Source organism: Hippocampus zosterae, chromosome 11, assembly GCF_025434085.1.
Source record: "Hippocampus zosterae strain Florida chromosome 11, ASM2543408v3, whole genome shotgun sequence".
NCBI classification, from domain to species: Eukaryota; Metazoa; Chordata; class Actinopteri; order Syngnathiformes; family Syngnathidae; genus Hippocampus; species Hippocampus zosterae.
This window is the reverse complement of record NC_067461.1, coordinates 14,194,173-14,222,158: the sequence shown is the minus strand read 5'-3', so window position 1 is coordinate 14,222,158 and position 27,986 is coordinate 14,194,173. Positions and strand designations below refer to the sequence as shown.

General features: G+C 41.4%; 1 protein-coding gene across 2 annotated transcripts in view; it reads right to left on the bottom strand.

Annotated features, from left to right (window-relative positions):
- Positions 1-14,585: 14,585 nt before the first annotated feature.
- The window catches only part of disc1 (DISC1 scaffold protein), a 43,843-nt gene continuing 30,442 nt past the window's right edge, over positions 14,586-27,986 (bottom strand). For both annotated transcript variants that reach the window (XM_052080451.1, XM_052080450.1), the window contains 4 exons: positions 25,079-25,322; positions 22,272-22,316; positions 17,888-18,011; positions 14,586-15,709 (listed from right to left, as the gene is read on the bottom strand). In XM_052080451.1, coding sequence (XP_051936411.1) covers positions 15,516-15,709; positions 17,888-18,011; positions 22,272-22,316; positions 25,079-25,322 — 607 coding nt within the window. In that variant the 3' untranslated portion in view covers positions 14,586-15,515. The remainder of the gene's footprint in view (positions 15,710-17,887; positions 18,012-22,271; positions 22,317-25,078; positions 25,323-27,986) is intronic.

The window sequence follows — 27,986 nt, the reverse complement described above, 5'->3', positions numbered from 1 at the left end:
AGGCAGGACTCATCAGTTTACATATACTACTGAGCCAATGACAGGAAAGTATTGCGTTACCATGAATATCGGGTGGAGCTTGATTGTTGCACAACAGGGGCTTTGATGGTGACCTTGCAGCATTTCGCAGGAAAATGTATGCCTGGATCTTGCTGGTGAGTAGGCTATGTGTTGCAGCTGACTCCTCGTTTCTATTTGTGGAAGCAGAACTCATTCTATGTATTTATTATTTTTTTTAAATGCAAGTAGCGTGAAGATAAAAAAAAATATTTTTCTGGAGGCAGCAGTCTTATGCTATACTACGTGTCTGTGGCACATGACCACATCATCAAACACAAATACGCGCCACTGTCACAGAGAGAGCAAACACAAAGTTGTGTATTCAATAAAGCTTAATCCTAAATGCACCTTTTGACTTTGACATGATGTCCGGGAAGTCATACCCAAAGACGATGCAGCTTATTCTGCATGATAGCATGTCAAACTGTGTTGACCTCCCGGCACTTCAAAGTCCTTATACGAGTGGAGAAACCCAGTGTGGCGATGACAGGCAGTTCTTACTAACATTTATCCCGCTTTTACGTAACAATGGGGCAGAGGTGCAGAACAGCTGACTCACTTTTTTCAGATCCAGACAGATAAGATATATTCACTACACGGTTGTTGAACTTCACACTTGATTGAGGGGATGCATGCAATCATCGACTCAAATTCTTATTCTTATTCTTATTCATCCCATGGCCTAAGAGGCCGTCGGGGTGCCATGGTGGAGGTCTGGGCAGTCAGGGATCTCCAGCACTCTCGGTCCTTAGCTGTTCGTAGCAGGGTCTGGAAGCTGCAGTTAGTCCATTCCTTAATGTTGTCCATCCAGCACTTTCTCTGTCTGCCTCTTCTCCGTTTCCCTTCCACTGTCCCCTGTAGGATGGTTTTAGACAGCGAGGTATGCCTTGTAACGTGGCCATACCAGGCCATTTTGCGACGTTTTACCGTTGACAGTACGGGGTCCTGTTCTCCAGCGAGGGTGGTGACTAGCTGTCTGACATAGTCATTTGTCCGGTGTTCTCTATAAGATATATGGAGCATCCTTCTGTAGCTCTTGTTCTCAAAGGACTGAATCCTGCGTTCCGTGTCTGCTGTGAGTGTCCAACTCTCACAGCCGTATAGTAAGGTGGAGAGTACCAGGGACTTGTACAGCCTGACCTTCACCGTGAAGCTGATGGTATTGCTCCTCCAAATTCTGGCCAGTCTTGTCATGGCTGATGTTGCGATGCCTATTCTTGCTTTAATCTCCTTTGTGGAGCTGCCATCCTCACTCACAAAGGACCCAAGGTATTTGAAGTCCTTAACCACTTCCAGGGTTTGCCTGTTCAATGTGATGCTTGTTGGTGTTGTTTTACTGTGGCTATTGACCAGTATCTTGCTTTTCTCTGCACTTATCTCCATGCCATAAGCCCTCGCTACCTCTTCCAGTCTGGTGGTAAGATCCTGGAGTTCAGCTTCGCTTTTTCCCATAAGGTCTATGTCATCAGCGAACCGGAGGTTGCAGATGGGTCTTCCTCCGATGGATATGGAGGTGTGGAACTCTTCAAGGGCCTCGTCCATGATGTTTTCCAGAAAGACATTGAATAGGACAGGGGACAGAAGACATCCTTGGCGGACACCGATCGATGTTTTAAAAAGTTCTCCCATAGTGTTGTTAATGAGAACTGCACTACTCGAATTTGTGTAGAGTGATTGAATGACCTGGATGAGATTATTGTTGAAGTTGTAGTTTCGGAGCATCGACTCAAATATTTGCATACAACTCATTCAAAGGTCCTTTTCCCATTATATGGAAAACAACTCCTTTTAAAAAAAAATGCTCTTTACCTGATGCATAGTTAGCACTGCAAGCAGTAGGTACAAGCGCTCTGATCTGTCGTCAGTTCTGTCATGCCTCCCTACTAATTATAAATCTCATTAAATACCCTGGACGGACAATCACGCAGCCATGAAAACGGTTGGCAATGACACGAGGAGAGCGTGAAAGAAATGCAATGTATAATTGGTGAGGAGAATCAGAGTGTGAACTTGAAGTGTCAAACACGACCAACAGTCCAATGAGCATATTCCAAAGCCTTCACTCGGTTTTGTCCTTCAATGACAAGTCCTATCGTTTGACCCACGGTTATATGATTATTGTAACCTTGATTTTCAGCAATAAAGTTCTGTATTCATTTAGACTGCTGAGACTGGCCCATAATGTAAAACATGCACATATCGGGTTCTATTAACTTCATTTGACCAAGCAAAAGAACAATACGAATCTTACCAGTTTTCTTCATCAAAAAATCAGATCGTGCAGAAACGAACGTCCTGTGGGACTTGCATGCATGTCGCTGGTGGATAAGCCTCATGAGTTAGCTAACGTAGCATGTAGAGCAACTGAGACATTTCCCATGCATCAGTCATTGATATGACATGAAGATTGGAGGAATGGAGATATCAATTGCAAGGTTGTCACATACAGTAGTGACAAGGAACGAACTTGTACTTTGTGAGGAAAAAAAAAACATCCGAACGTATATTAGAGTGCCGGTATTTAAAACCCTACTGTACACATTTTACAAGGATGCAAAGATTGCAAAATAATAAAAATTAAGTTTACTCTGTAGGTTAAAACTCTGGTTAAAAATATCTGGATGGCGTACTTTTTTCTTTTCCTTTTCTCTTTCTACTCTGATCTTAAATGTCCCTCACTTAACCTTGCAATGCAAATGGTCATCCCATTGGTAGAATTCTGACATTTTATGTAATTCTCCAGGAACCAAGCTGAGAATTTAGTTTGAGGAATGTAATTCTTCTCTTTACCATTCTTTCAAATGGTAGCGTAACATCAGTCATTCCATTAGTCTTAAGTACAGCAAAAGCTTACAGATGTAAAGCTCAATAAATAGAGAAAAGGATGCCAGACCGTGACTATTGGACATTTAAACATATACATATACTATATATATATATATATATATATATATATATATATATATATATATATATATATATATGAGATGTATAGCAAAATTTTAAAAAGGCTAGAAAATGGAAAGCAAAACTTCAATAATTTTAAGATTTTGGCATGGCCAGTGGTCTTATCAAATGACGACCGATTAATTGAAAACAAGGAAGTGAGAGATGTTGTTTTGCCTTGCTAGTTTCACTCCACGGAGACGTACCATAGTGAAGTGCAGGCAAACTACACGGGCCTTGTTATTATATAATGTTATTGTAGTCTGAAAAATGAAAGGCCGTAGTTTGGACACCCCAAAAAGAATCGAAATTGAGAATCGTTTGATAGCGAAATTGGGACTGGAATCGTCCTGTGATGTTTTTGTTTAGGACCGGGGGCGGGGGGGGGGGGGGGGGGGTTGGGGATATTATGTACTTGTTTGGGTTGCATTTGGTTTTGTTCCATGATGTGCCTTTTTTGTCTACACCTGTTCTCGTCATCCGGGTCCCTTGTGCTAACCAATCAGTTCCCTCAACCCTTTGTTTGTTGTCCAGGTGTTTCTCGTTGTCTCGTCACTTTGCTTGTATTTAGTTTCCTGGGTTCTGTCAGTCTTTGTCAGATCATTGTGAGTGTCTGTGTGCTCCTGTCATAGGTTTCTTCTTGTTTCTTTGGTTTCTTGTGGTATTCAGGACTTTGTTTGTGGTTTTGGTTTAGTTGTTCCAGTGTACCTCTGCAAGTGTTGATGTTAATGTGTTTGTTAATACATTTTGTTCAGCCTACCCTGCTCCTCCTGTCTCCCTCCTAATGGGGTCCTCTAAATCATGCCACATGATATGTTCAAATTCAAACAATACCCAATCCTACTCATGTTTTGTTCTTGGTAATATGTATGTATGTTACTTCTACAAAAGTTCATTTGACCAAGCAAAAGAATACAAATCATACCAGTTTTTGTTCATCAAAAAAGGAGATTTAAAAACAGCAGAGCTGAAGTTTTTTTTTTTTTTTACTGGCTTGTGGAAAATATGATAAATTGGTAACATGGTCAACAGGTAAATTGTCAACAGCCATACTGTCTCATTTTGAACCCCGCCCCTAATAATAGCCAATAAACTGGAATTGGACACGGCGATCTGCAGTCAATATTCAGGTTGAGGTGTTGACATTCAAATTCCCAGTGAAATCAATGTGAATGCTGCATGCTCCCCCCATAGATATTTGGGACAAGTAGGTCAGAGTGAGGAAGGCCATCACCTGAACCAAACAGGCTGATACAGTCTCTCTGGAGCTCCACAGCTTTGATGGAGCCATGTCAGGTGTCTTTCGAAAAGATGTATAAATAGTGCATATCTGCTCCCTGAGCTAGAGCACTGCATCCCTTTGAGTGTCATTAGGCCCATTTGGAGCAGTAATTGCTTATAGCGAGGCAGTCAACCACAGCGCTGACGGATGGAAGGAGACGACAAGACTATTTTTGGTGAAGCTGCACAATGCAGCACTTTTTTTTAACTGAAGAGAGGCATTTTCTCATTGTATCTACCTTGTCGGTAAAATATCAAACCACAAAACAGACTTAACATTATAATGGAAAATAAAACCAGACTTTTAACTAATCAGTTTGATACAAACCACATTAATATTTAACATTCACTGATGGTGTATTGGTTCCCTGCTGACAGTGTGGGTTCGGTTCCCAATTCGACATCGTCTAAAATAGTTGTCTGTCTCTCTAGTATATGTGCCTTGTGATTGACTGGCGACCACTCTAGTGTATAGTCCTGCCTTTCACCCAAAGTCATCTTGGAGAGGTTCCATCTCCCTGCATCACTGAAAAGGTGAATTGGTGTATAAAATGGATGGATGAAGATTTAGGATATTTGAGTCGATAGTTATAACATACACAAAGGCCACTTTGGTGAAATTATTACACACACGCAGCAGGCCGATGAAATGGCTATACCAAAGAACAATACATCCTTTTTTTTTTTTAATCCTTTGTCTTTGCTGACGAGGGAGTTAGCAGGCAGAAGGTTATTTTTCACCTCACCTGTCCTTTGCCTGCTCAATGACAGATAAACCCAGCGGGTCGGCTCTGTGTCTTGCGTCTACAGATGGCACATTGGTGCTGATGGGGCACTCTGGAGAGCACACATGGATTTACAGAGTGGAGGGGTGTGTGCACCAGTGTGAGTAATAGTAACACCAATCCGCCTGAAAAAGGAGAAATTGTGGGGATGAATGAGGCAGCACCATGGCAACCAAAACAAAGAGAGGACAGAAGAGCTCCTCAGGCAAATTGCGCATGCATGTTCTTGCTATTATCATCATGGGAAGACTTTCACTGCAGCTGTCAGTTCATCACTGCTTCAGGGTTCTATTGATTCCAACACTAACAATCTCTGCAGATGCTTGGACTCTAAAGTTATTTTATAATATTTTTGGAGTGAAAAAAATCTAAGCAAAATACAAGTTCTGCCATGTCCAAATTCTCCATTGTGTGAACAGTTTATGCTCACAAGGGTGTGCTGGAGCTCCTGTATACAATGTGTATGTATATATATATATCCTTCCATTTTCCAATCCGCTTACCCTCACAAGGTTCGCGGGCGTGCTGAAGCTTATCCCAGCTGTCTTCCGGCAGTAGGCAGGGTACACCGCCAATCCCAGCACACACGTGGACGAACAACCATCCGTGTTTACAATCACCCCTCACCCCTATGGACAATTTAAAGTGATCAATTACCTTACCATGCGTGTTTTTGGAATGTGGAAACCGCAGTACCCGGCCGGAGAAACCCCATGCAGGCACTGGGAGAACATGCAAACTCACACAAGAGTGTGTGTGTGTGTGTGTGTGTGTGGTTTTATATATAATATATATATATATATATGGGGGGGGGGGTCATGCAAAGAATTTCCCAGCGATGTTCTCAAGGGACCCCTCCAGTTCATTACCTCCGGTGCAGGAGGAATGGCTGTCACAGAAAAGGTCCTCAGGGAGACACCACAAAGTGAGCTCATGGCTTTGCAGCTCTGCTTGCCGTCTCTGTGCAGGTACTATATTAGGAAGTTGTCAGATGTTTATGAATACACTTCAAGGTCCTCAACGTTCATTCCTTCTCTGTGTTTGATTGTTATGCTTTGTCCTTGAAATACGGCTTTGGCCTCAATTAATAATATATGTCATGTTGCAACAAGGTTGGTTGGTATGAGGACAAAATGTATTATTGATGCTATTTGGAGGAGGTCGTCTAAAGTACAACTCACTTTGTGTTATGAAGGCATCTACAGTTCAAGCCTGGTGGAACCCAAGCATGGACAATGACATTTTACATTCGTTGTACTCTACACAATGAATAGATCCAAAGATGATCCCGATTTTAATTGAAAGACCATTAGAAATTGAGGAAACATGCGCGTAACATGCATGCAGTTTATGGTTTTACCCGGCATATACAAACATGCAGTGTGACAGGCAGGTTAAACAGGGGTTAGATCAGATTAAGATGATCTGCATTGCAGTGCATTAACAGTTACGCTCTATGAATTGATTCAGTGTAATCCAAATGGTTATAAGCCACTCTAGTCAACATATACAGTAAGAAGACTAATCTAAACCTTGTTTGTTGAAAGAGCTTTTTTCTTTTCACAATCCAATCCAAATACTGCAGTACTTACAGGTGTGGAATACAATGCGACACGTCAACAGTGTAGACATATTTTGTTGTGCATTTTGATTTATTTTAATGCAATTACGTGATGTTTCGGGGGACTGGTGCAAGCCCTTTCACATATAGTGTAAGGCCGCTGTTTAAAATATAAATCCGTGGCACTGGAACGATATGATGGTGTGATCAATCAGGGTCCTTTGAGGGACGAAAGGTGACACAAGTTATATGGTTGTATTTTTGGTTTGAATGTGTGTAACCAAGACAACCTCCAGAGCTGGACCACATCTGTTTTTTTAAATCTTTGTTAAAAACCTCATTATGCCCCATGGCCATCTGTAGGCGCAGATGAGATTTTTATTTTTATTTTGGGGAGATCAAGCAGCCATCAAATGATTTCAGTTCAGTGATAATTTTATGTAAACTACCACTTAACTGTTTACTTTCATAGTAGCGTATGCGCCAGTGGTTTTAATGAAAACGCCATTGGAAAGTCCTTATTTAAATTCATGAAGCATTTGTTTTTGAAAAACTTTTGTATCAGTCTGATTTAATTATGCAGGACATTAACATGTCAACTTCCTCTTCCTCTGTGTCACCTCCTGTCTCTCCTTGTTGTGTCCCTACGTCTTCGGTCAGTAATCCTTTTGTCTCTCCCTCCTCCTATTGCAGTCTGTGGTTGACCCCTGGCACATCCTCTCTTGACGGACCTTGTCACCTTTTATCCAGACAGTAGAGGGGACGGATCGCAGTCACTATTAATCTAAGGAGGCCGTATCCCTCCGTTCCCAGAGTCATCTGCATTGATGCGATACCTTCAACACTGGGAGAAAATTAGAGCTATGTCGCCCTGTTTCCTAAACATTCTGCATACCTGCCTGCTGTCTTACCTTTTATTTTTGTGGTGACGGTCTTAACTCGCAATGTCCTTTGCTCCACTGCATAGCCTACATTAGAATGTATGAGAATTTATCAATCAAATGACTAACCCTGAGTTGAAAAACTGGAGTCAGACTCAAGGGTCGCCATACTTCTCACCAATCGTCAACAGATTTGTTGGCTTTTATGTTATACTACTTAACTGGATTAAATTCCACATTACACTTTGTAATAGGATGATTCATCTATTTTACCCTACATTTAAAAAAAAAAAAAACATCCCTTTTTTTTGAACAAAGGAGATCAGAGCTAATGTATTTTTTGACTTGTGTTCGACCATACAGTATTTTCCTAGAAATGTGTGTTTTAGTGTTGAGGTACACTCGTTGACTTTGTACACACAGTGTGTTTCAGTTCCCACTCCACTGATGAATGGTTTCTATATTGCCCTGCGAATGACTCGTCACCTGTGCAGGACATAGTCTGCCTTTTCACTCAAAGTCAGCCGTGAACCTCGGATACGTGGTGTGGAAAATGGATGGATGGATATCCCTGGATGTGTCGCCATGCAGTCAATCACAGGGCACATTTTTAAAATCCACTTCTCACATTTACACATTTGAGAGCATTCAGTTAACATACCATGGATGTTTTTTGTAATGTGAAGCTGGAGATTCAAACCCAGAACCTCTTCACTGTGACGCAGACGTGCCACCCACAACTGCCCACAAGTAACATTTCTAAATTTTAAGATCCCATATTCTTCACTCCCAGTCTCCTCTTTTGCCTCTGTTTTCGTTCCACCTGCCATCTCTCCACAGTATGACAGTTTGATGCCAAAGGCGAAAACCAGGGCAGGATATTAAAATTAGCTATTCTGGAAACATCCTGCACCCTCATGTCAGGGAGCATAAATCAGTCATTGGTTTAAAAAAGCTTGCCGTCCGAAAGAAAATGCACTCATACACTTTTTCCAACTTGACAGTTGTCTGGTGTCATGACACAACATGTGGCTCTAATCCACTCACAGGCTCCGTGCAGTGATGAATATTGATGCTCCCATTTGAATGGATCTTATCTGTGCCCTGTTGCTGTTGGTCTGCTTATCGAGCCTCACCACTTCCATTTCATTTGGATAATTCACAGTGGATGGTCGTCACGCCACAAGTAATAAGTCCAAACATTTGCAGCTGTACAGTGCAATTAATAACGTAAGCAAGGTCAAGCGTTCACCAGCCAAACATTTCAAATCCATTTTGTTCTCGTGTTGTTTGCTGTTGCAAATTCACAGCTTCCCTTCAGGAATCTCTTTCCTCTGTCAGTCTCAATATCTTCCTGTCTTACTCTCCTCGCTTGCACTTTTAATTCCAAATGACACTTATGTCCTTGGGCTCCTCTTCCTTGTTTACTTGTGCTGCTGGCATGGGAATGATTTTAAAATGGCCTACAAAGCCACTCTTTAAACATTGAGTGAAGAATTGCCTTGCTCAAGGTTAGATTGATCCGAGTGTGCATTGTGAAAAATAGCTTTTAGAAGGAGTGTGGTTATTCAGATTAACGTTTCACAAGATGTGTGAGCAGGAATATTTTTATATAATAGTCATTCAATATTTTATAGTCATTCGTTGTAGGTATTACATGCTCACTTCACCCAACCATGACCCATTACAGCAGGAATGAACTATATCATTATGTGTCAGTCAGATGTCATACAAAATTAACAAATTATGGAATGCTGACTTAAAGGGATCCATTTTCATAGAGAGGCGCACATGCTTTGGTATAAAAATGGACACATCGTCATTTCCATGCCGGGGCAAGTCTACTTTTCTATGTTTGAGAATTTGGCAGGCCACGTTGCGCCTCACGGTACGTTCTGGTGGTTGGAGGGCTTTTTTTTTTTAATTCATACACGCCCCCTATTTTGGTAGACAGGCGCACATGGCAAGTGTATTTTAGAGTGTTTTTATTTTGGCAATTAGCAGGCTGAGGGGGTTTCTATTGCTCATCCCCGGCACCCCGGTCAATTTGGCGACAGACCAGATAAAAGCAGGTCTAAGTTGTGGCACAGATGCTGACGTTAAAAGGCAGAGGAGACAGTCTTTGATGGGATCAAGTTTCACACTTGACTGCCGCCTGTAAAATACATTTTATGCCACCGTTTAAATGACCGCATTTAGTTAGCGACGAACAAGGCTTTCCCTTGGCATATTGTGTTACTGCGCTCGTAACCCATCTTACAGCCATTGCCTTTGATGACTGCAGGAGAGTGAGAAAACTGTTCGCTCAGCTTTGCTACTTGCTTTTATGTATTTTTTATGGGTATATACAGCCTAAATCACATAATTCCACCATAAGCAGAGCCACTGTGTTTTTATGCAGTGTGGAAACACACTTTATAATTGTTTTGGAAGACATTATTTTAGTGTCAAAATACATACTGTTGGTGCACTGCTACTGCAAATCACTATTTAACAGTTTAGACTGTTAGACAGCTCCGCTCATGGCTTCCTGGTCTCCTCATGCTTGTGTGAGTTCCTCTGGATTCCTCAATACTACAACGCATGTTAGCAAGGTTAACCCGAGGCATAAACAGCCTTGGTGGTTGGTGGTTGGCAGTAGGAGGGATCACCTTCACCCCTGCGTTGCAACTCTGCATGAACTTTCTATGCCACACTGGGCGACCCTGAGCCAACCTACGACAGTGTATTCAACAAAAATATGACGACTTATACCAGGGGTGTCCAAACTCAGGTCTCATGGACCGCTGTCCTGTCAATTTTTCATCTCTCCCCGTTTCAACACATCTGATTCAAATGATCAGAATATATCCTGGTCATTTGAATCATGTGGGAGAGATGGAAAACAGGCGTTATAGCAGACCCCTGGGATCGTCTGACTTATACTGTGGGAGGCTTGGGTTGCGTTTTGAGTCACCAGAATCAAGTGGAATTGGGAGTAACATTCCCATTTTGCCGGAATGGAAATGCAAGAATTGGAATCAAGAATCACAGACTCCAAATTGTCCATATTATACTGGCTTGATTATACTGGCTTGCGACAGGACAGTGTTTACCTTGATATTTTCTCAAAGTAATCATAGATGCAATCCAGCTCACCTACGATCCCATTAAGCACAAGAACACAGTTATGGATTTTTTTTTTTTCTGACACACTAAATATTGACATGTCCCTCATAAGATTGAAGCTTGGACAAGAATGGCCATGGGAGAGTGAAAATTTCTCGCATCAGCATCTGTAAGTTTCAGTCAAGGCCAACTCCTCAGTTAAAATGAACAACAGTGCCTTGGCAGAAACTTCCCATTAGTTACCGGCACCATCATTAGAGGTCTTCCTCTAAAAAAGGGCATCCAGCCCCATCCGTCAGATGTATTGATGCTGTCAGCTCTTACTGTGGTGTCCGTCCCGAGTACAGACAAAGTGTGGAAGACATTTCATCCTTCCGCAGGCAGCCTCTTTCCCTAGGGAGGCTGGAAGGTGATCCTATGCTCCTAAAATGACCGAGCACTCCCTGGAGGACATACTAACAATATGTTTTTACTGCTTGGACATGGAAGTGATCAATTCTCTCCCTTTGCCGGCTCCAAAATGGGCCATGTCCCATCCTTCTGCACAAAACACACACACAAAAGCAGAAGAAATGGCCCTTCACGCTGAAGTATTGTTTCTTCATATTAAGGTTGGGACACAGTTTGTGTGTTTTATTTATTTGTTTAGTTGTGAAAAGTGAGCTAAATATTGTAGTGTAATCGGGCACTTTTAGATTCTATCCAATTATTTTCGATCCGATTTTTCCTTTTCGGGATCTCGAGTAGCGAACTGGAACCTATATCTGACATTGGGCATGAGGCAGAACTCGTATGTGCACTGATTTCAGTGTGAGGCTTTTTGGGTCTTGGTGGATTGGAATACTTTTATATGCCTTCCCTGATCCAACAACAATCCACAGCTCTGAATGTCCTGGATCAGATTGATGGCCAGCACAACCACATTGCTGTAAGATAAGATAAGATATCCTTTATTTGTCCCACACTGGGGAAATTTACAGCCTCCAGCAGCAAGAATGTAGGTAGAAAGAAGAAGAAGGAAAAAACGACAAACACCGTTCAATTTAGTGCAATATAAACACAAAATGTATAAATCGCAGTGCTATTTACAATTGTCTTTCACATCATTTTATTATTATTATTATTATTGTTGTTATTTTTATTCAGCAGCCTGACAGCAGTCGGTAGGAACGAGCGTCGGTATCTCTCCTTCTTGCAGCGCGGGTGTAACAGTCTCTGGCTGAAGGAGCTACCGAGTGCTGTCAGGACGGGCTGGAGGGGATGGGAGGGACTGGCCATCATGCTATCTACTGTCTTTAGATTTTGCGACTGTTGCACATTGACAGATGGATCCATTGAAAGCCATCTGTTGCAGAAGGATGTATTTGCATAGCATAAGACCCACTTCAACTATCTTCACCTCATCTTCAGTCACTTGAAGGCAAGATGTCTCAGCCACAGCAGCACCAAGTGTCTTCTTTTTCTAGTGGACTTTGTAAACATGACGGCCCTCTGAGAAAGCAGGCCCAAGTTTCTCTAGGAGGTGCACATATGTTCCACTTCACTCTGAGCCCAGGTGCTCTTGTTGTAAAGTTTCCTCTCGTCAGCTAGCTTAAAGGTAGACGCATTATTCTGCACACATGCTACAAGTTGAGCTACAACGAATGGATCATATTGCATTTGCTTTTTTTTTTTCCTTCTCATTTGGTTTTGTGGAGCAGGATGCATGATCATAAATATCTCCAGTTCCGGCATCAACTGCATTGTCTTAAATTGCATCAAAAAAACCAAATGTATTTTTTCACTTGATCTTTTCAGATCATCTACAATTGCTGCCTACTATCATTTTAAGCTGTTGTACAAATAAAGGGGGATCCTTATCAAAAGATCAATGTTAGCCTGCAGCTTTTGGCAGTTGTTGAGACAGCATTGTTTTCAACTGAAAACGGGTACTGACTGTATGGTTTTGTGTAAATACACCGACAAACAATCAAACTGAGTGGTACAGGATTTAGGTAGGTAAGAAATATTTTCCCGTGTTTAATGAAATTATAGTAATTGTAGTCGGCTGGGTAGTACATCCGCCTCACAGTGCAGAGGTCATTGGTTTGAATCCGGCCCTGCCCTTCCTATGCGAATTTGCATGTTCTCCGCATGCCTGCATGGGTTTTCTCTGGGTACTCCTGTTTCCCCCCACATTCCAAAAACATGCATGGCGGTATTAATGGAACACTCTAAATTGTCCCAAGATGTGATTGTGAGCGCAAATGGTTGTTCAGGGTGTACCTTGCCTACTGCCCGAGGACAGCTAGGATAGCCTTCAGCACGCCCGCGACCCTCGTGAGGATAAGCGAATTAGAAAATGGATGGATGAAATTTATAGAGAGGCACCTGTATGTCAACTTCGAAACCCAGACAGAATAAAGGGAATTCAAAAGATGTTTTTTCAGGGAGGATTCTCCAGTGCTCTATTTTATTTTACCCTCTGTGGGTCAAAAGTTCAGCACTGATTTCTCACTCACTATTTTTATTGTGCTGGGGGTTTGATGACTCTCGGGGGTGGGGGGTAGTCTACACCAGATGTACAGGACAGTGAGGTGCATGCTGTGCTGAGCAAATTTTCCCACTCAGACAAAACTCAAAGAGAACAATAAATGAGAAATGACATGGCAAAATATCTGCTTAAAAATGTTTTTGTGTTGTTACTTTTCATGCGCCTGACTTGTGTAATTCACATCCACATTAATCCCATCTCTAATTAATATAACACATGTTTTTGGAATGTGGGAAGAAGTACCTGGAGAAAACCCACGCAGGCAGTGGGAGAACATGCAAACTCCACACAGGAGGCTCCGAGTCAAGAATTAAACCTGCAATCTGCTGATTATGGGGCATGCCCTAACCACTAGGACCACCAAACATTTCTTTCGAGGGAATGAAATATCAGGAATTAAAGGTTCCTACTACTTTTGGCCAAATGCATCGAAAAGAGGAGATAGTACTTCCCAACCTGTCGCAGCTCCTAAAGTCTTTGGGAAGTCATAATCTGTGAGTATATAAAGCCGTCATTCTATACAGAGGCAATTTCATCCCTAGTGAGTATACATATTGTCTTGCTATATGTATCTGCTGCCAACCATCTGGAGGTTTTTTTTTCTTTCCTCGAGCCATTTTATGAGACCAACTGCCTCCTGGGGCTCAGTGTGGTGCCACCACGGATTCAGTTAAGAGGTGGGCTCATTTTGGTGGAAAGGGTGTGTGTGAGTGTGTATATCCTTGTGTGTGAGTGTTACGCGGCTGAGTCTGGAGGCTGCCTCAAGCTGATAGATGGTGGAGTCTTCTGGCTTGGAAAGTGCTTTTCAGCCTGTCAGCAGTGAGCGAGAGAGAGAGAGAGAGAGAGAGAGAGACAGAGAGACATTGTTTCAGATGCCTACACGAGCACTCAGCTGTGTTTACAAGGCAAGGCTGTACACTCTGAGGATGAATCCGCCCCGGACCCCAAAACAAAGCTGGATCATATGGACACAGCGCAACAGAACACTACCTTCACCACTGCGCACGCCCTCCACCACTTTGTCCTCCAATTAGTCACAGTCTTGCTGCTGAGGCGAGACAACAGAAGAAGCTTGTATTCCCTGCAGACCTCACGAGAGGACCTTTATTAGCGTATTGATAACGCCGACATGTCAACACTGCCCCCTTTTGCCTGGAAGGATGCCCACATTCTTCGTGGGGCCATCACCAAAGTGGTTACAAAAAGAAAACAGCAGGAAACATCATCAGGCAAGAGGCTACATGCTGTAATTAGTTAGATACGATGGGCAATAAATAGGAATTCTTGGAATGCACAGTAAATGTAAAAAAAAAAACATAATAATAATAGATTCTCCCATTAAACTACAAAAAAAATGTTTGGAGTGAACAAGATTTATCATAAGTCTTCTTGCAGTCAGTTGCACAAACAGCAGTTTTTTCCTCTGTCAATTGTTTTTTTTTTCAACATTGCTTATATAAAGTATTTAAATATTACTTTACATGGCTAAGTATTGGGGCCACAGTGAAAAGAAGTAAAATAGGGGTGTGAGGTTTTTTGTTCATTGTGGTGGATTTGTTTGCTCATCAACCATGTTTTGAACAAAGTTATTATCCAATCAATACATGTCACATAACACTGTCTCATACTGTCGCGCTAAAATTTATGATAGCGTTTTGACAGTTTTTTAACTTATTCTCATTATATTGTCTCTTTCTTTTAACTGTACAACGTAAATGTACTTTTTTTTATCAGAGTAGCTCTAATACTCCTTAGTCATTAGTCCCTCAGTCACAGACGCGAAATAATGCATTTTCACAACTAACAAGTGTTCAAGTTAGCACCACACTCATAAAATTACAATAAGTCCATTTGTAAAGAAAAAAAACATACACACAAAAAGCCACAGGAAAGAAATGAACACTTAGTTAATGTGCATGAATGATAATGTGTAAAAAAAAGAAAAAATCACAGAGATTGTCTTTTTGGTCCCAAAAATAATCAAAAAGTGGTGCAAATTCGGGACTTGTGTGATTACATTCTGTGTTTTGGTCATTTGAGTTTGAGGGTGAGAAATTTAGAACAAAACCTCATCCTTCAATTGAAACAAGTCATTTCTTAATATGTTCACTGGAAAAAAACTGACTGAGAAGCCTGAAGGCACTTAGCTAATTTGAATTCAAGTGTTGTCTCCCGGCATGTGTAAAACGTGTCTTAAGTAAAGGCAAGCAACAACTGGAGACTGATCAGTTCCACAGGGGGGCTGCTTGCAAAATGCTTTGAGTGTGGCTTTACATTAAATAGGGAAGGGGTCAGTTCTACTGCAGAGTGCAGGTCAGGCTCCCAGTGTGAGTGCTCGTAAAACACAACAGGCGTCCTCTTCAAATGTCCCAGCTGTCACTGAAGTACTGGTCCTCTTCCTCCTCTTCCTCCTCCTCCAAAGTCTCATTTTCCACAGGCTCGTCATCATCCTGCAATTCATGAACATTCACGTCCTCCTCCACTTCCTCTCGGAGCAGAGCGAGCATGTTTTGCAAAGTGGCTTTAACTTCCTGAACTTGCCTCTCCAGCGACTGTGCGGCGTCGGTTAAGGAAGACTCTGATGAAGTTACGGACTTGCACTGATATCAACATAAGTGGTACAAATGTCAGGGCGAACGATGCGGCACTTGCGACTCTGGATGCTTAACAGTAATAGCGGTGACCTGATGAAGACATTAATGTCCAATGTGGCCAGTGAACTGATTACAGGGACTGATCATCACTCCGTAGTCAAGTTAACCCCATGCACTTGAAGAGCGAATTGCTCCAATTTGCTATTCATGATCTCATCAGTGGTGGTGGATGGTAGGACCTAAGCAAAGCGACTGTGCAGCTGCATTATTCATGAGCCATCAATGAACGGGATAGAGGCTGTCGTCGCAGGGGGTTGTTTAACCTGCTTGGAAACCCAAATCAAGCCTGCAAGGGTCCAGCTTAAGCGTTAAATCAAAGGGGCGGTCTGATGGCAGATGGAGCCCAATGGCTCGTTTTACAGTTTCAATGGACACAGATTGTCTCTATCCATAATTAAATGGCCATTAAAAAAGACTGAATTCCACAGACGGTTCGACATCGCAGCTTGGTGAAGGTTGTTCAGTGAGTACTTCCACCGTGGCTTCCCTTTTTGTGTTTAGAGGCAACACAAAACCTCTTCACACTAAGAAAAAAAATGCAAACGCAACTGATAAATATTTGTCGTATCAGTGATTATCGAATTAATTAATTACTCATAACTCATCACCATTTGTCTAATTATTATACCAACACTATGCGTGTCCAAAGCATCTTGAGGCCAATGAAAAAGTAACAGGACACGGCATTGCCAAATGTACAAGCATTTAGCTCCAAAACCCGCTTTCTGAAATGCCACAAACCTTATCCCCCAATTGTGAATGGCTAAAAAAAAATGCATACAAGCCCATCTCAAAACAGAGGCAAATGACACTGCAATCAGGAAACACAATGTTTGAGAAGAGGCAAATCTGTCTTTGACATCTTGGTAACAGACCAAGGGGCCAAAATGACCCTGATAACATGATGGAAGGCTGAAAAGCAGGAACAGGAAAATGTGTAACCCTGGCCTTTGATTGGCTGTCTGGTGCCTTTTGTGCAAAGTAAAGGCATGAGGCTCATCTTCAATCCCTTATTGGGCTATCAAACTTTCTGGAACGAATGAGGAAAAACACACTAATCTACATACAATCAGCTTTCTAATTAGCACGAAAAATGAAGCATTGTGACCTGCAATCAGCTTCACCCCTTCCATGTGACTCATTATCATGAATATTATAATGGTCTCCCAGCCAAATTCAGCAGGAGAGAACAAGTGCAGGGTGGATGGATGGATGGTGTGTGTGTGTGTGTGTGTGTGTGTGTGTGTGTGTGTGTGTGTGTGTGTGTATGTGTGTGTTTGGGCGGGGGAGGGGGGTGAAAAAATGACGTTGAAGGTATGAAAGCTTTGCAGTCACGACAGTGACATTCCTCTATTTGCCAGAGCGCTGCCTCTGTCTTCATACTTTAATCTCAGTGGCCGAGAAAAGCAGCCCGCGGTGGCAGCCCTCCAATAACCTCATTTGGACTTTTACCATGTTATTTCCTAGGTAGCACATCCTGCCCGTCAAGAGAAACGCGCTGATCCCCGCTCAGCTTCAATTCCGCTGAATGTCAAATACGACAGCTTGAGATATTTATTCTCCATCTAACATTAGAGAGCTAACATTTGGTAGCGTGAAAGTGGCTAAGCCTCCAGGAAACAACGGGGCACAAAAATAGTTGGTGGGGGGACAACATTTATACTGTCTTTAACATCTTTATAACGTATTTTCCGCACTATAAGGCGTTTCGGAGTATAAGGTGCACCTTCAATGGATGGCCAATTTAAAAACTGTTTTCATATACATGTATAGGGCGCACGGTTTTATAAGGCGCACAGAATTGAAGCTAGAATAATGGCTGCGGTTGTGTTATGCATCTATTAGATGGAGCTATGCTAAAAGGAATACAACACAGCTTTATTTATAGAGAGCTTTCACAACCGGCTACAGCTATCACTTTGCGGAACATGTAAAATACTAGGTCCAAGAAATCAGAATATTGATCCATATATAAGGCGCATCAAATTATAAGGTGCACTGTCGGCTTTTGAGAAAATTGAATGCTTTTAGGCGCGCCTTATAGTGTAAAAACCACGGCACTTGGAAGGAAAGGATATCAGCAAGGGCCTGATCCCGGTTCAGTATGGCCGTCTGTAAGTCGTCCTCCAAGGTCATTAGTCTGTCACTGATCAGCTCACAGCGCTCGGCGAGGTCTGCTGCTCCATCATTGCTGGACACATCCTGCGGGAGAAGGCAACAATGAGGAGGAGGAAAAAGACTCTTGCCTGCGTGACCATAGCGAGTATACTCAAAGTGATGCTGTGCCATGAAATGAAAAACGAAAACGATCGTTCTCATTCGTTCAAGGGATACTCAATTTACACTTGCTAAAAGCCACAATAGGCCAAACGTCGTGCACAGAAGCTCACAGGTTGACGAAACGGTTCAGTTCTGACATCACACACAAGGCTTTGCCCCCACAGGCACACTTACAACACTGCAGTTGTTGTTACTCTTAACATATAGTAAATTATAGTATTCGCTTTATAAAATTGGTCTGTTGCTTTACATTCTCTCGTATCATGTTTTATTATCTTTTTATACAATGCAGTACAATCTTCCATTATTAAGATTAAGAATGTGGGGGTTGGGAGTGTGATCTGGAATGGTGGAAAAAAATTATTCGCGTTTCAATTGATTGAGCTTTGTCAAGTAAATAGTTGCAGGATAAATAAAACTTTGTCCATTTGGACGATAACCATGGGTCTCAGAGAATTATCAAACCAGTGTGCAATGTGTTGGTATCTGATAACCCCTGCGGGTGTCTGGTAGTCAATATTGACTTCTTGGATTGAAATTTGTCTGAGGAGAAAAAACAATGCTTGGCAATCTTCTTTTACTGCCTGTATGCACCAAACAATCACAATATTTTGGCCACTTGCGCAATCTCATGCGATCAAATACAAGAGCAGCACAAAAACTTCTGCCTTTGCAAGGACAACAATGCTCAGTTTTGAACTCTCAGAAATGTATACATCAAATCGTGTTTATTAATGCCCGTATAGTTTGCTGTGTTGTTGACTTGCACTGCATCATAAAGAGAACTATTGTGTACTATTCGGATACAGTCATGTAGCTACAGGAGATAACTAAAATATTAGTGGCTGTCACGTTCCGTATTTGGCAGTAGGGGGCAGGCGTTCTTGCTTGCCGCCTGCACACCTGCCACCCATTTGTAGGCGATTGCACCTGCTATATTTAGGCGCTCCTGCAGTCAACTCATTGCCGGAGTATTCCACGCCGTGCCATTGCCTATTCCTTCTCGGTTAAAACATTGCCTTAAAAACTATTGACAATTGTTGCGTTCCTATATATCCTCTCGTGAGTGATCATAGTATTTTGCCTAAATTTTCCTTGCCGTTTTTTTTTCCGCAAGCGTTTTCTGCCTCCTGGTTCTCTTTTTGACCAGCGTTTTCTGTTGTCCGTTTAGACGGGGAGTTTGTGTTGTAATAGATATCATTTTTGTGACAAAGTTCCTTTCGGTGTCTGCTATTTCGGTGATCCACTTATCTCCAGTTTGTTGCGCACGAAGCGATTAATCTGTCGCTTCGGGCACAACGTGACAGCGGCATCTCGCAGTATGATGTAGTGCAGTTAGAAAACACTCCCAATCACTGCCAATGACATATACATTATTATATTTAATCATTTAAAGGCATATACACACAAAAACACATTTTGTACACACACACACACACATATATATATATATATATATATATATATATATATATATATATATATATATATATATATATATATATCCAAATGCCACTCAAAGTATATATATGTTCTTAATGCCGTTGCAGCAAGGAGCATCCAACTTTGAGCAAAATAGCTGGATAATTGATGAGTGTCTTTTGGAGAGAACATCATCCATGCTAAATTGAACCGGAATGGAAAATGAACTAACTTCCTTTATGGTTACTTCAGCCAGGGAAGGACGATAGGACTACCAATAGACCCATCACTGCTGAATCCTTAGGGCAGCCATCTTACGTTGCCACTGTTACTGACAGCTTTTGTTTGTTTTTCTTTTCACTGAGAGCACTGTTATCAGTGCGTATTTTTGGGCTGTCACCTTACAATCCAGAATGATGCAGAATGTGTATTTTGGATAAGTGGAGAATTATTGGCTGGCAAACAATAAGGATAAGATGCCAAGGTCGTATGTGCTACACGTGACCTGGCCGTGCTGTGAGTGTGGAGAAAGTCAGGTTGGTGTGGGAGGACAGTGCAGTAGGGCACTTCAGCATTGAGGGTACAGACCATAATTAGAGCATCCTCTTTTGAAGACATCGTGTCCTAGTTTTTTCTTTTTTTTTTTTAAACGGGCAAGGAGAACACATGCACCCAAGCACACACAGAAGTACACACAGACGCTAAAATCAAAAACCAACGTCAAGAGTCAGATCCGACTCATGGCTGCAGGTACAAAGCAGAAAATATCAACTCCCTGCAGCTCAGAGGTTTCACAACAATGAGAGGAGAGTCAATTCTCTACATTGTGAATAAATAGCGCTCCCTCTTAGAGGATACGACACACATGTACAACAAACAACTAAAAGCCAGAAGGCACTACATCGTGATGTAACCGCCATCTCCAAAGCAATTGAGATTAACAAACAAAACCAGCCCAAGTAATGATTCTAGATAATGCCTTCAAGATAACATTCTCCTTTGTGAGGCAGTTTAAGTGTATGTCAGTCCTCACAAAATACGTATGAAGCTAGGATTCATGTCCTGCATCAACAAAAGGAAAGTCGGTCAAGCTAAAACGTCGCTTTGCTGTTTGTTTTCAGGCTGTAAAGGTTAGCAGCTTCTTTAGTAGATAAGAGTGCAATGTTTGTGTAGCTGATTGATTCTATTCTCCAGCCTCCAGTCGCTCTTGCTAAAAAGTCAATACGACCTGAGGAGAGAAAGCTCAGTGTACACACTGTGACATTCCCGATAGGTTTGTTTGTGACTTTCTACAAAGAAGATATTCATCCATTCAACAGCTGTCATCTTGATCAACACAATGCACCCTTCTTGCTCTTGACAAATGTGATTTCAGTGTCATTTGCCTGTCAAACTGCATGAGTCAGACTTGCGAGCTGCGGCACTGCATTGTGGATTGTTTGATGAACGTGAGTTGTAATGTTCGGGGACCCCCAGTAAACAAAGCAGGCGTAATCAAATTATGTCGAAAAGCAATACTCGGAGGCACATGGGCCTTGTCATAGTTATCTCGGCAATCAAGACTCATAGGCAGCTTATGACTGTTGTGCCCTCCCTCCCGGGGTACTCTTCAGTCAGGTACTGTAAGATGCATCAACATGGCACCAGCTTTACATTCACGGTCAGGGTGACTTAAGAATACAAAACAGATTTAATCTTAATAGTAAACCAAATTGATTAACTTCTTTCCATTCCACGTTAATAAAACAAGAACATACTACTATATGACATAAAATCCGTTCACTCATTTTCGACTGCTTGTCCTACCCAGGATCAAAAAATACACCCTGGACATGTCACGATCCAAAAGCAGGCATCGGACGAAACCATGTTAATTTGTAAGTAATGAAAAGCATTTAGTTGAGAGGGGTAACACCAGAATCCCATGAGAGCAAATGCTCAATACATACTTATTGCTAGCTTGCTGCCTCCATGCAGAATAAGGAGGGTACGAAAAGAACCTTGAGAGGATAAAAGAACAATTAGAAGGAAATTGAGCGGTGCCGAAACACACACACTCATGCACAAATCAATCGCTATTGCGGCGGCGGGGCAACAGCTTGGCAGCAGCTAAGTGGAAATCATTTACTTAAAGTCATTACTGAGAGCAGAACGAGGTCAGAATGTGTTCTTGGCAGAGAATTCAGCTCTGCCACATACATGTCGTAAACACCACCAGGATGAAGTTGGCATCTAATTTTTGAAGTCAGTGATGGGGATCAGAGTTTATTTTCTCTTTATGCATTTGTGTAAACTTGTTTTTTTCATGAGCTACTGTGCATCTAAAATGTCGCTGGCAGAGGCTCACCATTCCAGTGTCAATCAAAAAGAAGCCTAGCAGTATATTTCCTAGCTATATTTGATATTCATTACCATTCAGGTCAACTCTTAATATGATTAATAATCCAAGCCCAATAAATTCCGAGAAGTTATTCATCTATGAGTACACTGAATTAGAATTCGTAATCCATGTATAGCAGATGTAAATGGGCAGTGGTATGTATCTAAGGTATGAATGTGGGAACATAAATAAATAAAAGTTTGAAAATTGTTTCACATGCAGATCACTATTGATCAGTCATAAACGTAGCTGAGTCAAGTTTGAGTCCAGGTCAACTAATGGGCTGTTTCTGTGTTCCAGCACAGCGACATTAACAAAAGTGACACTTTAATTACAGTGAGAGCATTCAGGCACACAGTGACGCGATTCACATTACCAACCTGTGGATTGTTATCCTCCATGCAGAACAAAAACTCCTCCAATTTCTGCAACAAAAGGGAAACGTTTGTTGAAGCCACACACCCGTAAATCGGCTCATGAATTATTGAAAACACAATTTACGTCGGTTGCTGACTATATGTGAGCAGCAGGGCATAGTAATGATTCTGGAATTATTCATCAGCAAATGTGACGAGAGAACAACAGACTAAATGGCTCATCTGGACAGCACAGTCCTTTGTTAGTATTCAAAGTGAAGTAATTATCTCATGCAGGCCAACGTGTTGTTTGTTGCCTCAGGCTATATGCTCAGATGTGCACGTATAAGCAAGGGTTCAATTATAAGTTTTAATTAAAAAGTTACATCTCATTTATGTTATGTTTTTGAATAAACATGAGTGAAGTTCACCTGCAGTTTCCCGACACTTTCCCATATACGGGCAGCCATTACATTTGTGGGCGTATATGTTTACTATCGTCACGCCAATTGATGGCATTTCATTTTAATGTGTCTTTTCGAGAGTAAAAACTATAATTTTGCTGTCATCCCGCCAGTTGACTTCACTCACTACATTTTCTCCCCCAGCTACATAATCTGTCACATACTGTTTTGTGGTTCTAAAAAGATGAGACGAGTTGGCTGCAGCGTTGAAAACATGTCAACTGAATAACAATTACAGTGACCGCCACCCCCACCTCCCCCCCGAGTCGAAGACAGACGTTATAATCTCTCTGGGTGGAAAGGAAATGTTACGTTTTCTCGTGTGGGTCATTCATGTGTTATCATTCGTGTCAAATGGCAGTTACAGAATTAAACAGCGTGAACATATTTTGTAGGGATGGGCAACTTAAATAAAGGAGGGGATGGGGGGGGGGGGTTTCATCAGTGCTGCTCATAAGCCACAAAGGACCACACACTTTTTAAGCAGATTTATGACAAAAATGTCATTTTAAATATGAGCAAAATACATGGAAATGTCTGTTATTTATTGAACTAATGTACATCACAGTACAGTATCGGAATATTTTTCATGTTTCATTTTTTCAACAAAATCAACTCACTCAAAATTGTGATGTTCTTCATATACTATTATAATAAAATAGGGCAGTATGAGACCCGGTACAAGTGCAACTAGCTCATATCTTCCATCTAGTGGTGAATGGTAATATTACAACTTAAAAGTATGATTCATGGAAAATAGAGACCGGGCCAAAACCCACATATATACGAAATAGACACCCATTGAAATGCATAATGGGTCGACGTAGTGGTGGTTAGGGTGAATAGGACTTTTTTTTTTAAGTCCAAAGTCCAAACTCCGCTGACAAACCTTAATCGAGGGCCTACTTAACGTGTGGGCTGCCAGTTGCCCACCCCTGCTATAGAGTTTGTAAATGACGTACACAAAATCGATCTTTTTTTTATAACTTGGGGTGTGTGCTGAGGAATTAACTGTGCACAGCTTGTTTGGCTCTCTCACCTCTGACTTCTTGGAGAAATGTTAGGAGAGGCTAGGCTTTAGCAGGAAAACAAAAGCAGAGAGAAACAAAAGGAAAGCAGAAAGTAGATTCTTGCGGTTCATATAACATAATGCAGTCAAGGCAATGCGGGTAGCAAGGACACCGGTGCAAAATGTAGATTTAGGGTCATACACAGCAGGATAGTTGGAAGCTACAGCCTAATGGGAAGAAACTGTGAGGGTCCACAGTGGGATGGCCATTAAAATAGATTTCCTTGGAATATAATTTCCTATAACAAATGAACAATTCACTGGTCAATACATTGTCATTTTGACATACTATTTCAATATGGGTGGGAGAGCCTTAATTAATTGTCTGAAGTCTCGTTCCAATGCCAATGTTGGGTATTGGGCAGAATAATGCATGGCTGAAGCTCAGCATTTCATAGCTGGTGTCGTTTTGCTGCTCCTTGAGACCGCAAACGACTTAATCAACAGTGCTTCTGCTGGTTGCAGCCAATTAGTGCCCTCCATTTTGCCTCAAACTACTTGATGACAGAATTAATTACCAACTTTCAACAATTAGTTAAGAAATAAATTGACAAAACTGACATTTATCATACAGTACGAGCAACTCATGCTGATATTTGGAACATGAGCTGCAGCTGAAAAACTGCAAATATTACATTTCTGAGGTACAATGTAGCAAATATAGCCTCGCAAAAATAAAAAATAAAAAACATGTCTGGCAAGTTCTCTGTGGGTTTTTTTTTAATTTTATTTTTTGATGGCTGCTGGCTATGTTGACTTAGTTCTTATCTCAGACGAGACTGTCAGACATCGTGGGCGGAGGCGAGTGTGAGGAGAGGAGTGAATGATTCAGGCTCTGCCCTGGAGCAGTGCCTTCAAATCACTGGTGAAATACTACCGTTCACACGGACGCACAGGTCCACAAGCCCTCTCACAAACAACACACATTATCACGAACGACATGGTAGAATTTGTAGTAAAGAGGACAATGTCTCTAAAAGGTTGCCTCTCAAACGTCTTCTTTTTTTTTTTTTTTTTTAGCATGGAGCAAACACTGATAAGAGCGTGAGCTCATCTTACTGTTGCCATATACTGTACAAAGTTTGCACTCATTTGTCGAACAAATGGTTAATGTGAAACCTCATTTGACCTTTTAGAGACAAGCATGTAAGGAGCACGCAGAAGCTGAAACATCACAAAGGGCCATGATTTCAGACACAAATCTGATTTTACACGCGTGGCACCGCATATGAACAAAGGCATCATATATAGTTCATAAGACATTGTGTCGTTAACACGACATGTACAGGTTGTGTTACCTTAGTGAACTCAGAGTTCTGTAAATTGGCCTCGGGACACCAGCGACCGCCTAAAGCCGTCAACATGGCGCTGTCTTCTTCCTCTTTGGCGCACATTTGCAGTGAAGCACAGCCAGTTGTGGCGAGATGGTCGTCCACATCCGCTCCGCTGCAGATGGATGTCCGTAGCTGCAAGCCTCGTAAGAACAGGTGACACGCCTCCAGGTCGGCTTCCCAAATCCGCTCCAGACCCGAGCAGCTGCAACTAACATCAAATGAAAATATGATCAACGGCAGACAATGTAGCATTCATTGTCATTCAGCAATTTTATGCATACATGATAGCAAAAGAGAAGTGCTTCTTCTTTATCTCAGAAATGGCATTGTAGTTTGAGAAAAGCAAACTTCAATTGCTTTTAGGAAATTAAGAAAATACTGTGAACCCTGGCACGTTTGTGAATTCACCATTGCACTTTTTGGGTGGAATCTATCGTTCGTTACATGGCGAAATACTCGCATATAATGATGCCTTATCATAACCGTTGTCCAAATCCTCTGATTTCAGCCAATCAACAGTAATTACTCTCTGCTTATTAAAGTTATTTATGAGAGCAGATTAACCATCCTTTTGTGTTTGATCAAAAAGACATTTGCAAAAATCTGCTTTTACTGTGGAATACAATGACCAAACAAGTTCGTGAATCCGTTTCAAAAAAGTCAAAAAAACAAACAAAAAACAACCTCGTAACCTCTTGTGTGATATTACTTCAGTGTTGTTTTTTTCCCTAAACAATAATTGCATTATAATCAGTAATGAGAGAAAATGGTTTTGTAATATAATTTAATTAAAAAAACACATTTATAGAAGATTATATAATCAATTCTAAAATGATTCAATAGTGACAGGCCTACTCCATTGTGAAGATCGTGTTATGTTCTCAGGTCAGCGTGAGAGTTCAGAGCAAAAAGAGTGTTCTTTTTCTTCAAACTACTATTGAGTTTCATCCACCCCTTTCTTTTTTCTCTCTTGGCCTGACCCTGTGACATCAAACACGTAACAGTGATTCATAAATGAGCAACATAGCAATTGATCAACTGCTGTGGTTTCCATTGTGGAAGCAAAGCCTATTGCAGCAGAAAATCTAATACAGTCACATAATAAACATGCATCCATCCATTTTCTATACCGCTGGCACCCATTAAGGTCACGGGTAAGATGGAGACGATCCCAGCTGACTTTGGGCGCAAGGTGGGATGCTTTAATAGAGGTCAACTTCCCGAACTGAATTTATATACATGAGTTTTGTTACCATTTAATCTCTGCAGAGTTCATGATGCTGATGTATCATGCAGAGGGTGATTTGCATCAAATTGTAAAAGCCACATTTCTTTAAAAGAAAACCCATCGCCAAATTATTTACCTTAGATCACTGATCTATTTTTACTGCCCTTTGTCATTTCCTGACCTTTAGGTAATGCATCATTTCCAAATATGTGTGGACATAGGTGGCATTTTGGCAAACAAATGCTTGTGTTGACCTTGTTTCTCGATATTTTTTAATCTCCCTTCAAACAGAATGGGAAAATGTCACAGTCAAGGGAAAATATTTTGCTTTAGCAAAAAAAAAAAAAAAAAAACTACGATTCCATCATGTGCAGGAAGGAAACAAACGAAAGGTGACAAGATGGAGAAATTTAACTTTGTGATGCTTCAAAACATCCTGTCAGTTCACATGTCCTCCATTTCAATAGACTCATTTCTATTTGCAGCCCTGTTTTGAACTTTCAAAGGCAAAATGATCTCCTCCTCCGAAGTCCAAGCGAATAAACTTTTAGTCTGCTAATTTGGATTTTGAACCGCGTTTGATTACTGTGAAGTAACATTATAAAAATAACTGCATCATCATTGTTTTACACAGACAAATACAATGCCTTAAGTAGGGGGGGAAAAAAAACCTGATTCATTTTTTGCCGGGTAAATTAGCTGGTGGGTACTGGCAGATCATTAAGTTAAATAATGATCAGATAAATACATAACGGACATTAAGTATAGAATAACTAAATAAATGAATGAATACATTCAACTCAAAATGTAAAATATGCCCGTTTAGATTTTGTGAGTACAAATTTAGTGCATTATAAGGCAGGATTCCCTCTTATTTTATATATGGACCATGAATGAAACAGATCCAAAAGTGCAATTTAAGGCACATCATCTTCCTATAAATACAGAGAATGAAGTACAAAAAATAAGTCTTCGTCCACATTATGGAAAAGGAAGAAAATAAAGAAAGCAAAGCAATGCAACAGTCGCCAGATGCTGGTACCAGGTGGGCACTCACGAGTAACAGTTTTCCGCTAAAGCCCGAGACAGGCCGAATCATACGATGATGGCATAATTAACAGTGTCCTTTATTAGCGAGTGAATATGATTTCAGGATGGCAACGTGTTGAAGTTGGTATCAACTTTGTGATGGCAACAGGGATGATGCTCCACCGGTAACAAAATGAATGCAGACAGTGTGAAAATTCTCCCCTGATTTTATGCTCTTCGGCAGTAATGAAGCTCCCAAAAATTGGATTCCAGTTTTTACTCCAGTTCATCACATCATGCCTAAAAAAGTCTGCCACCCATGAGCCCTGCCAGCGGCCTGCCCATCAGCCCTCGTCTAACCTTCATTTTAGCACACAGGTGATCGAAAAACCGTTCATGCCAGCAGTCCTGCACTTTTCAGCTGCTTCTTCTCAATTCTGTTCAAGAAGGCTGCACTCATTGAGCCATGCTACTGTGATATTGCTTCTTTTGAAGAGCTAAGCACCCACAAAGAAGTCACTGTGTGGAATTAATCAGGAAATCTTCTCAAAATGTCAAAGTTGGCCACATCTATGCCCCTCGCTGTGACTGGTGGTATGAAGGCTTTTTCTAGAT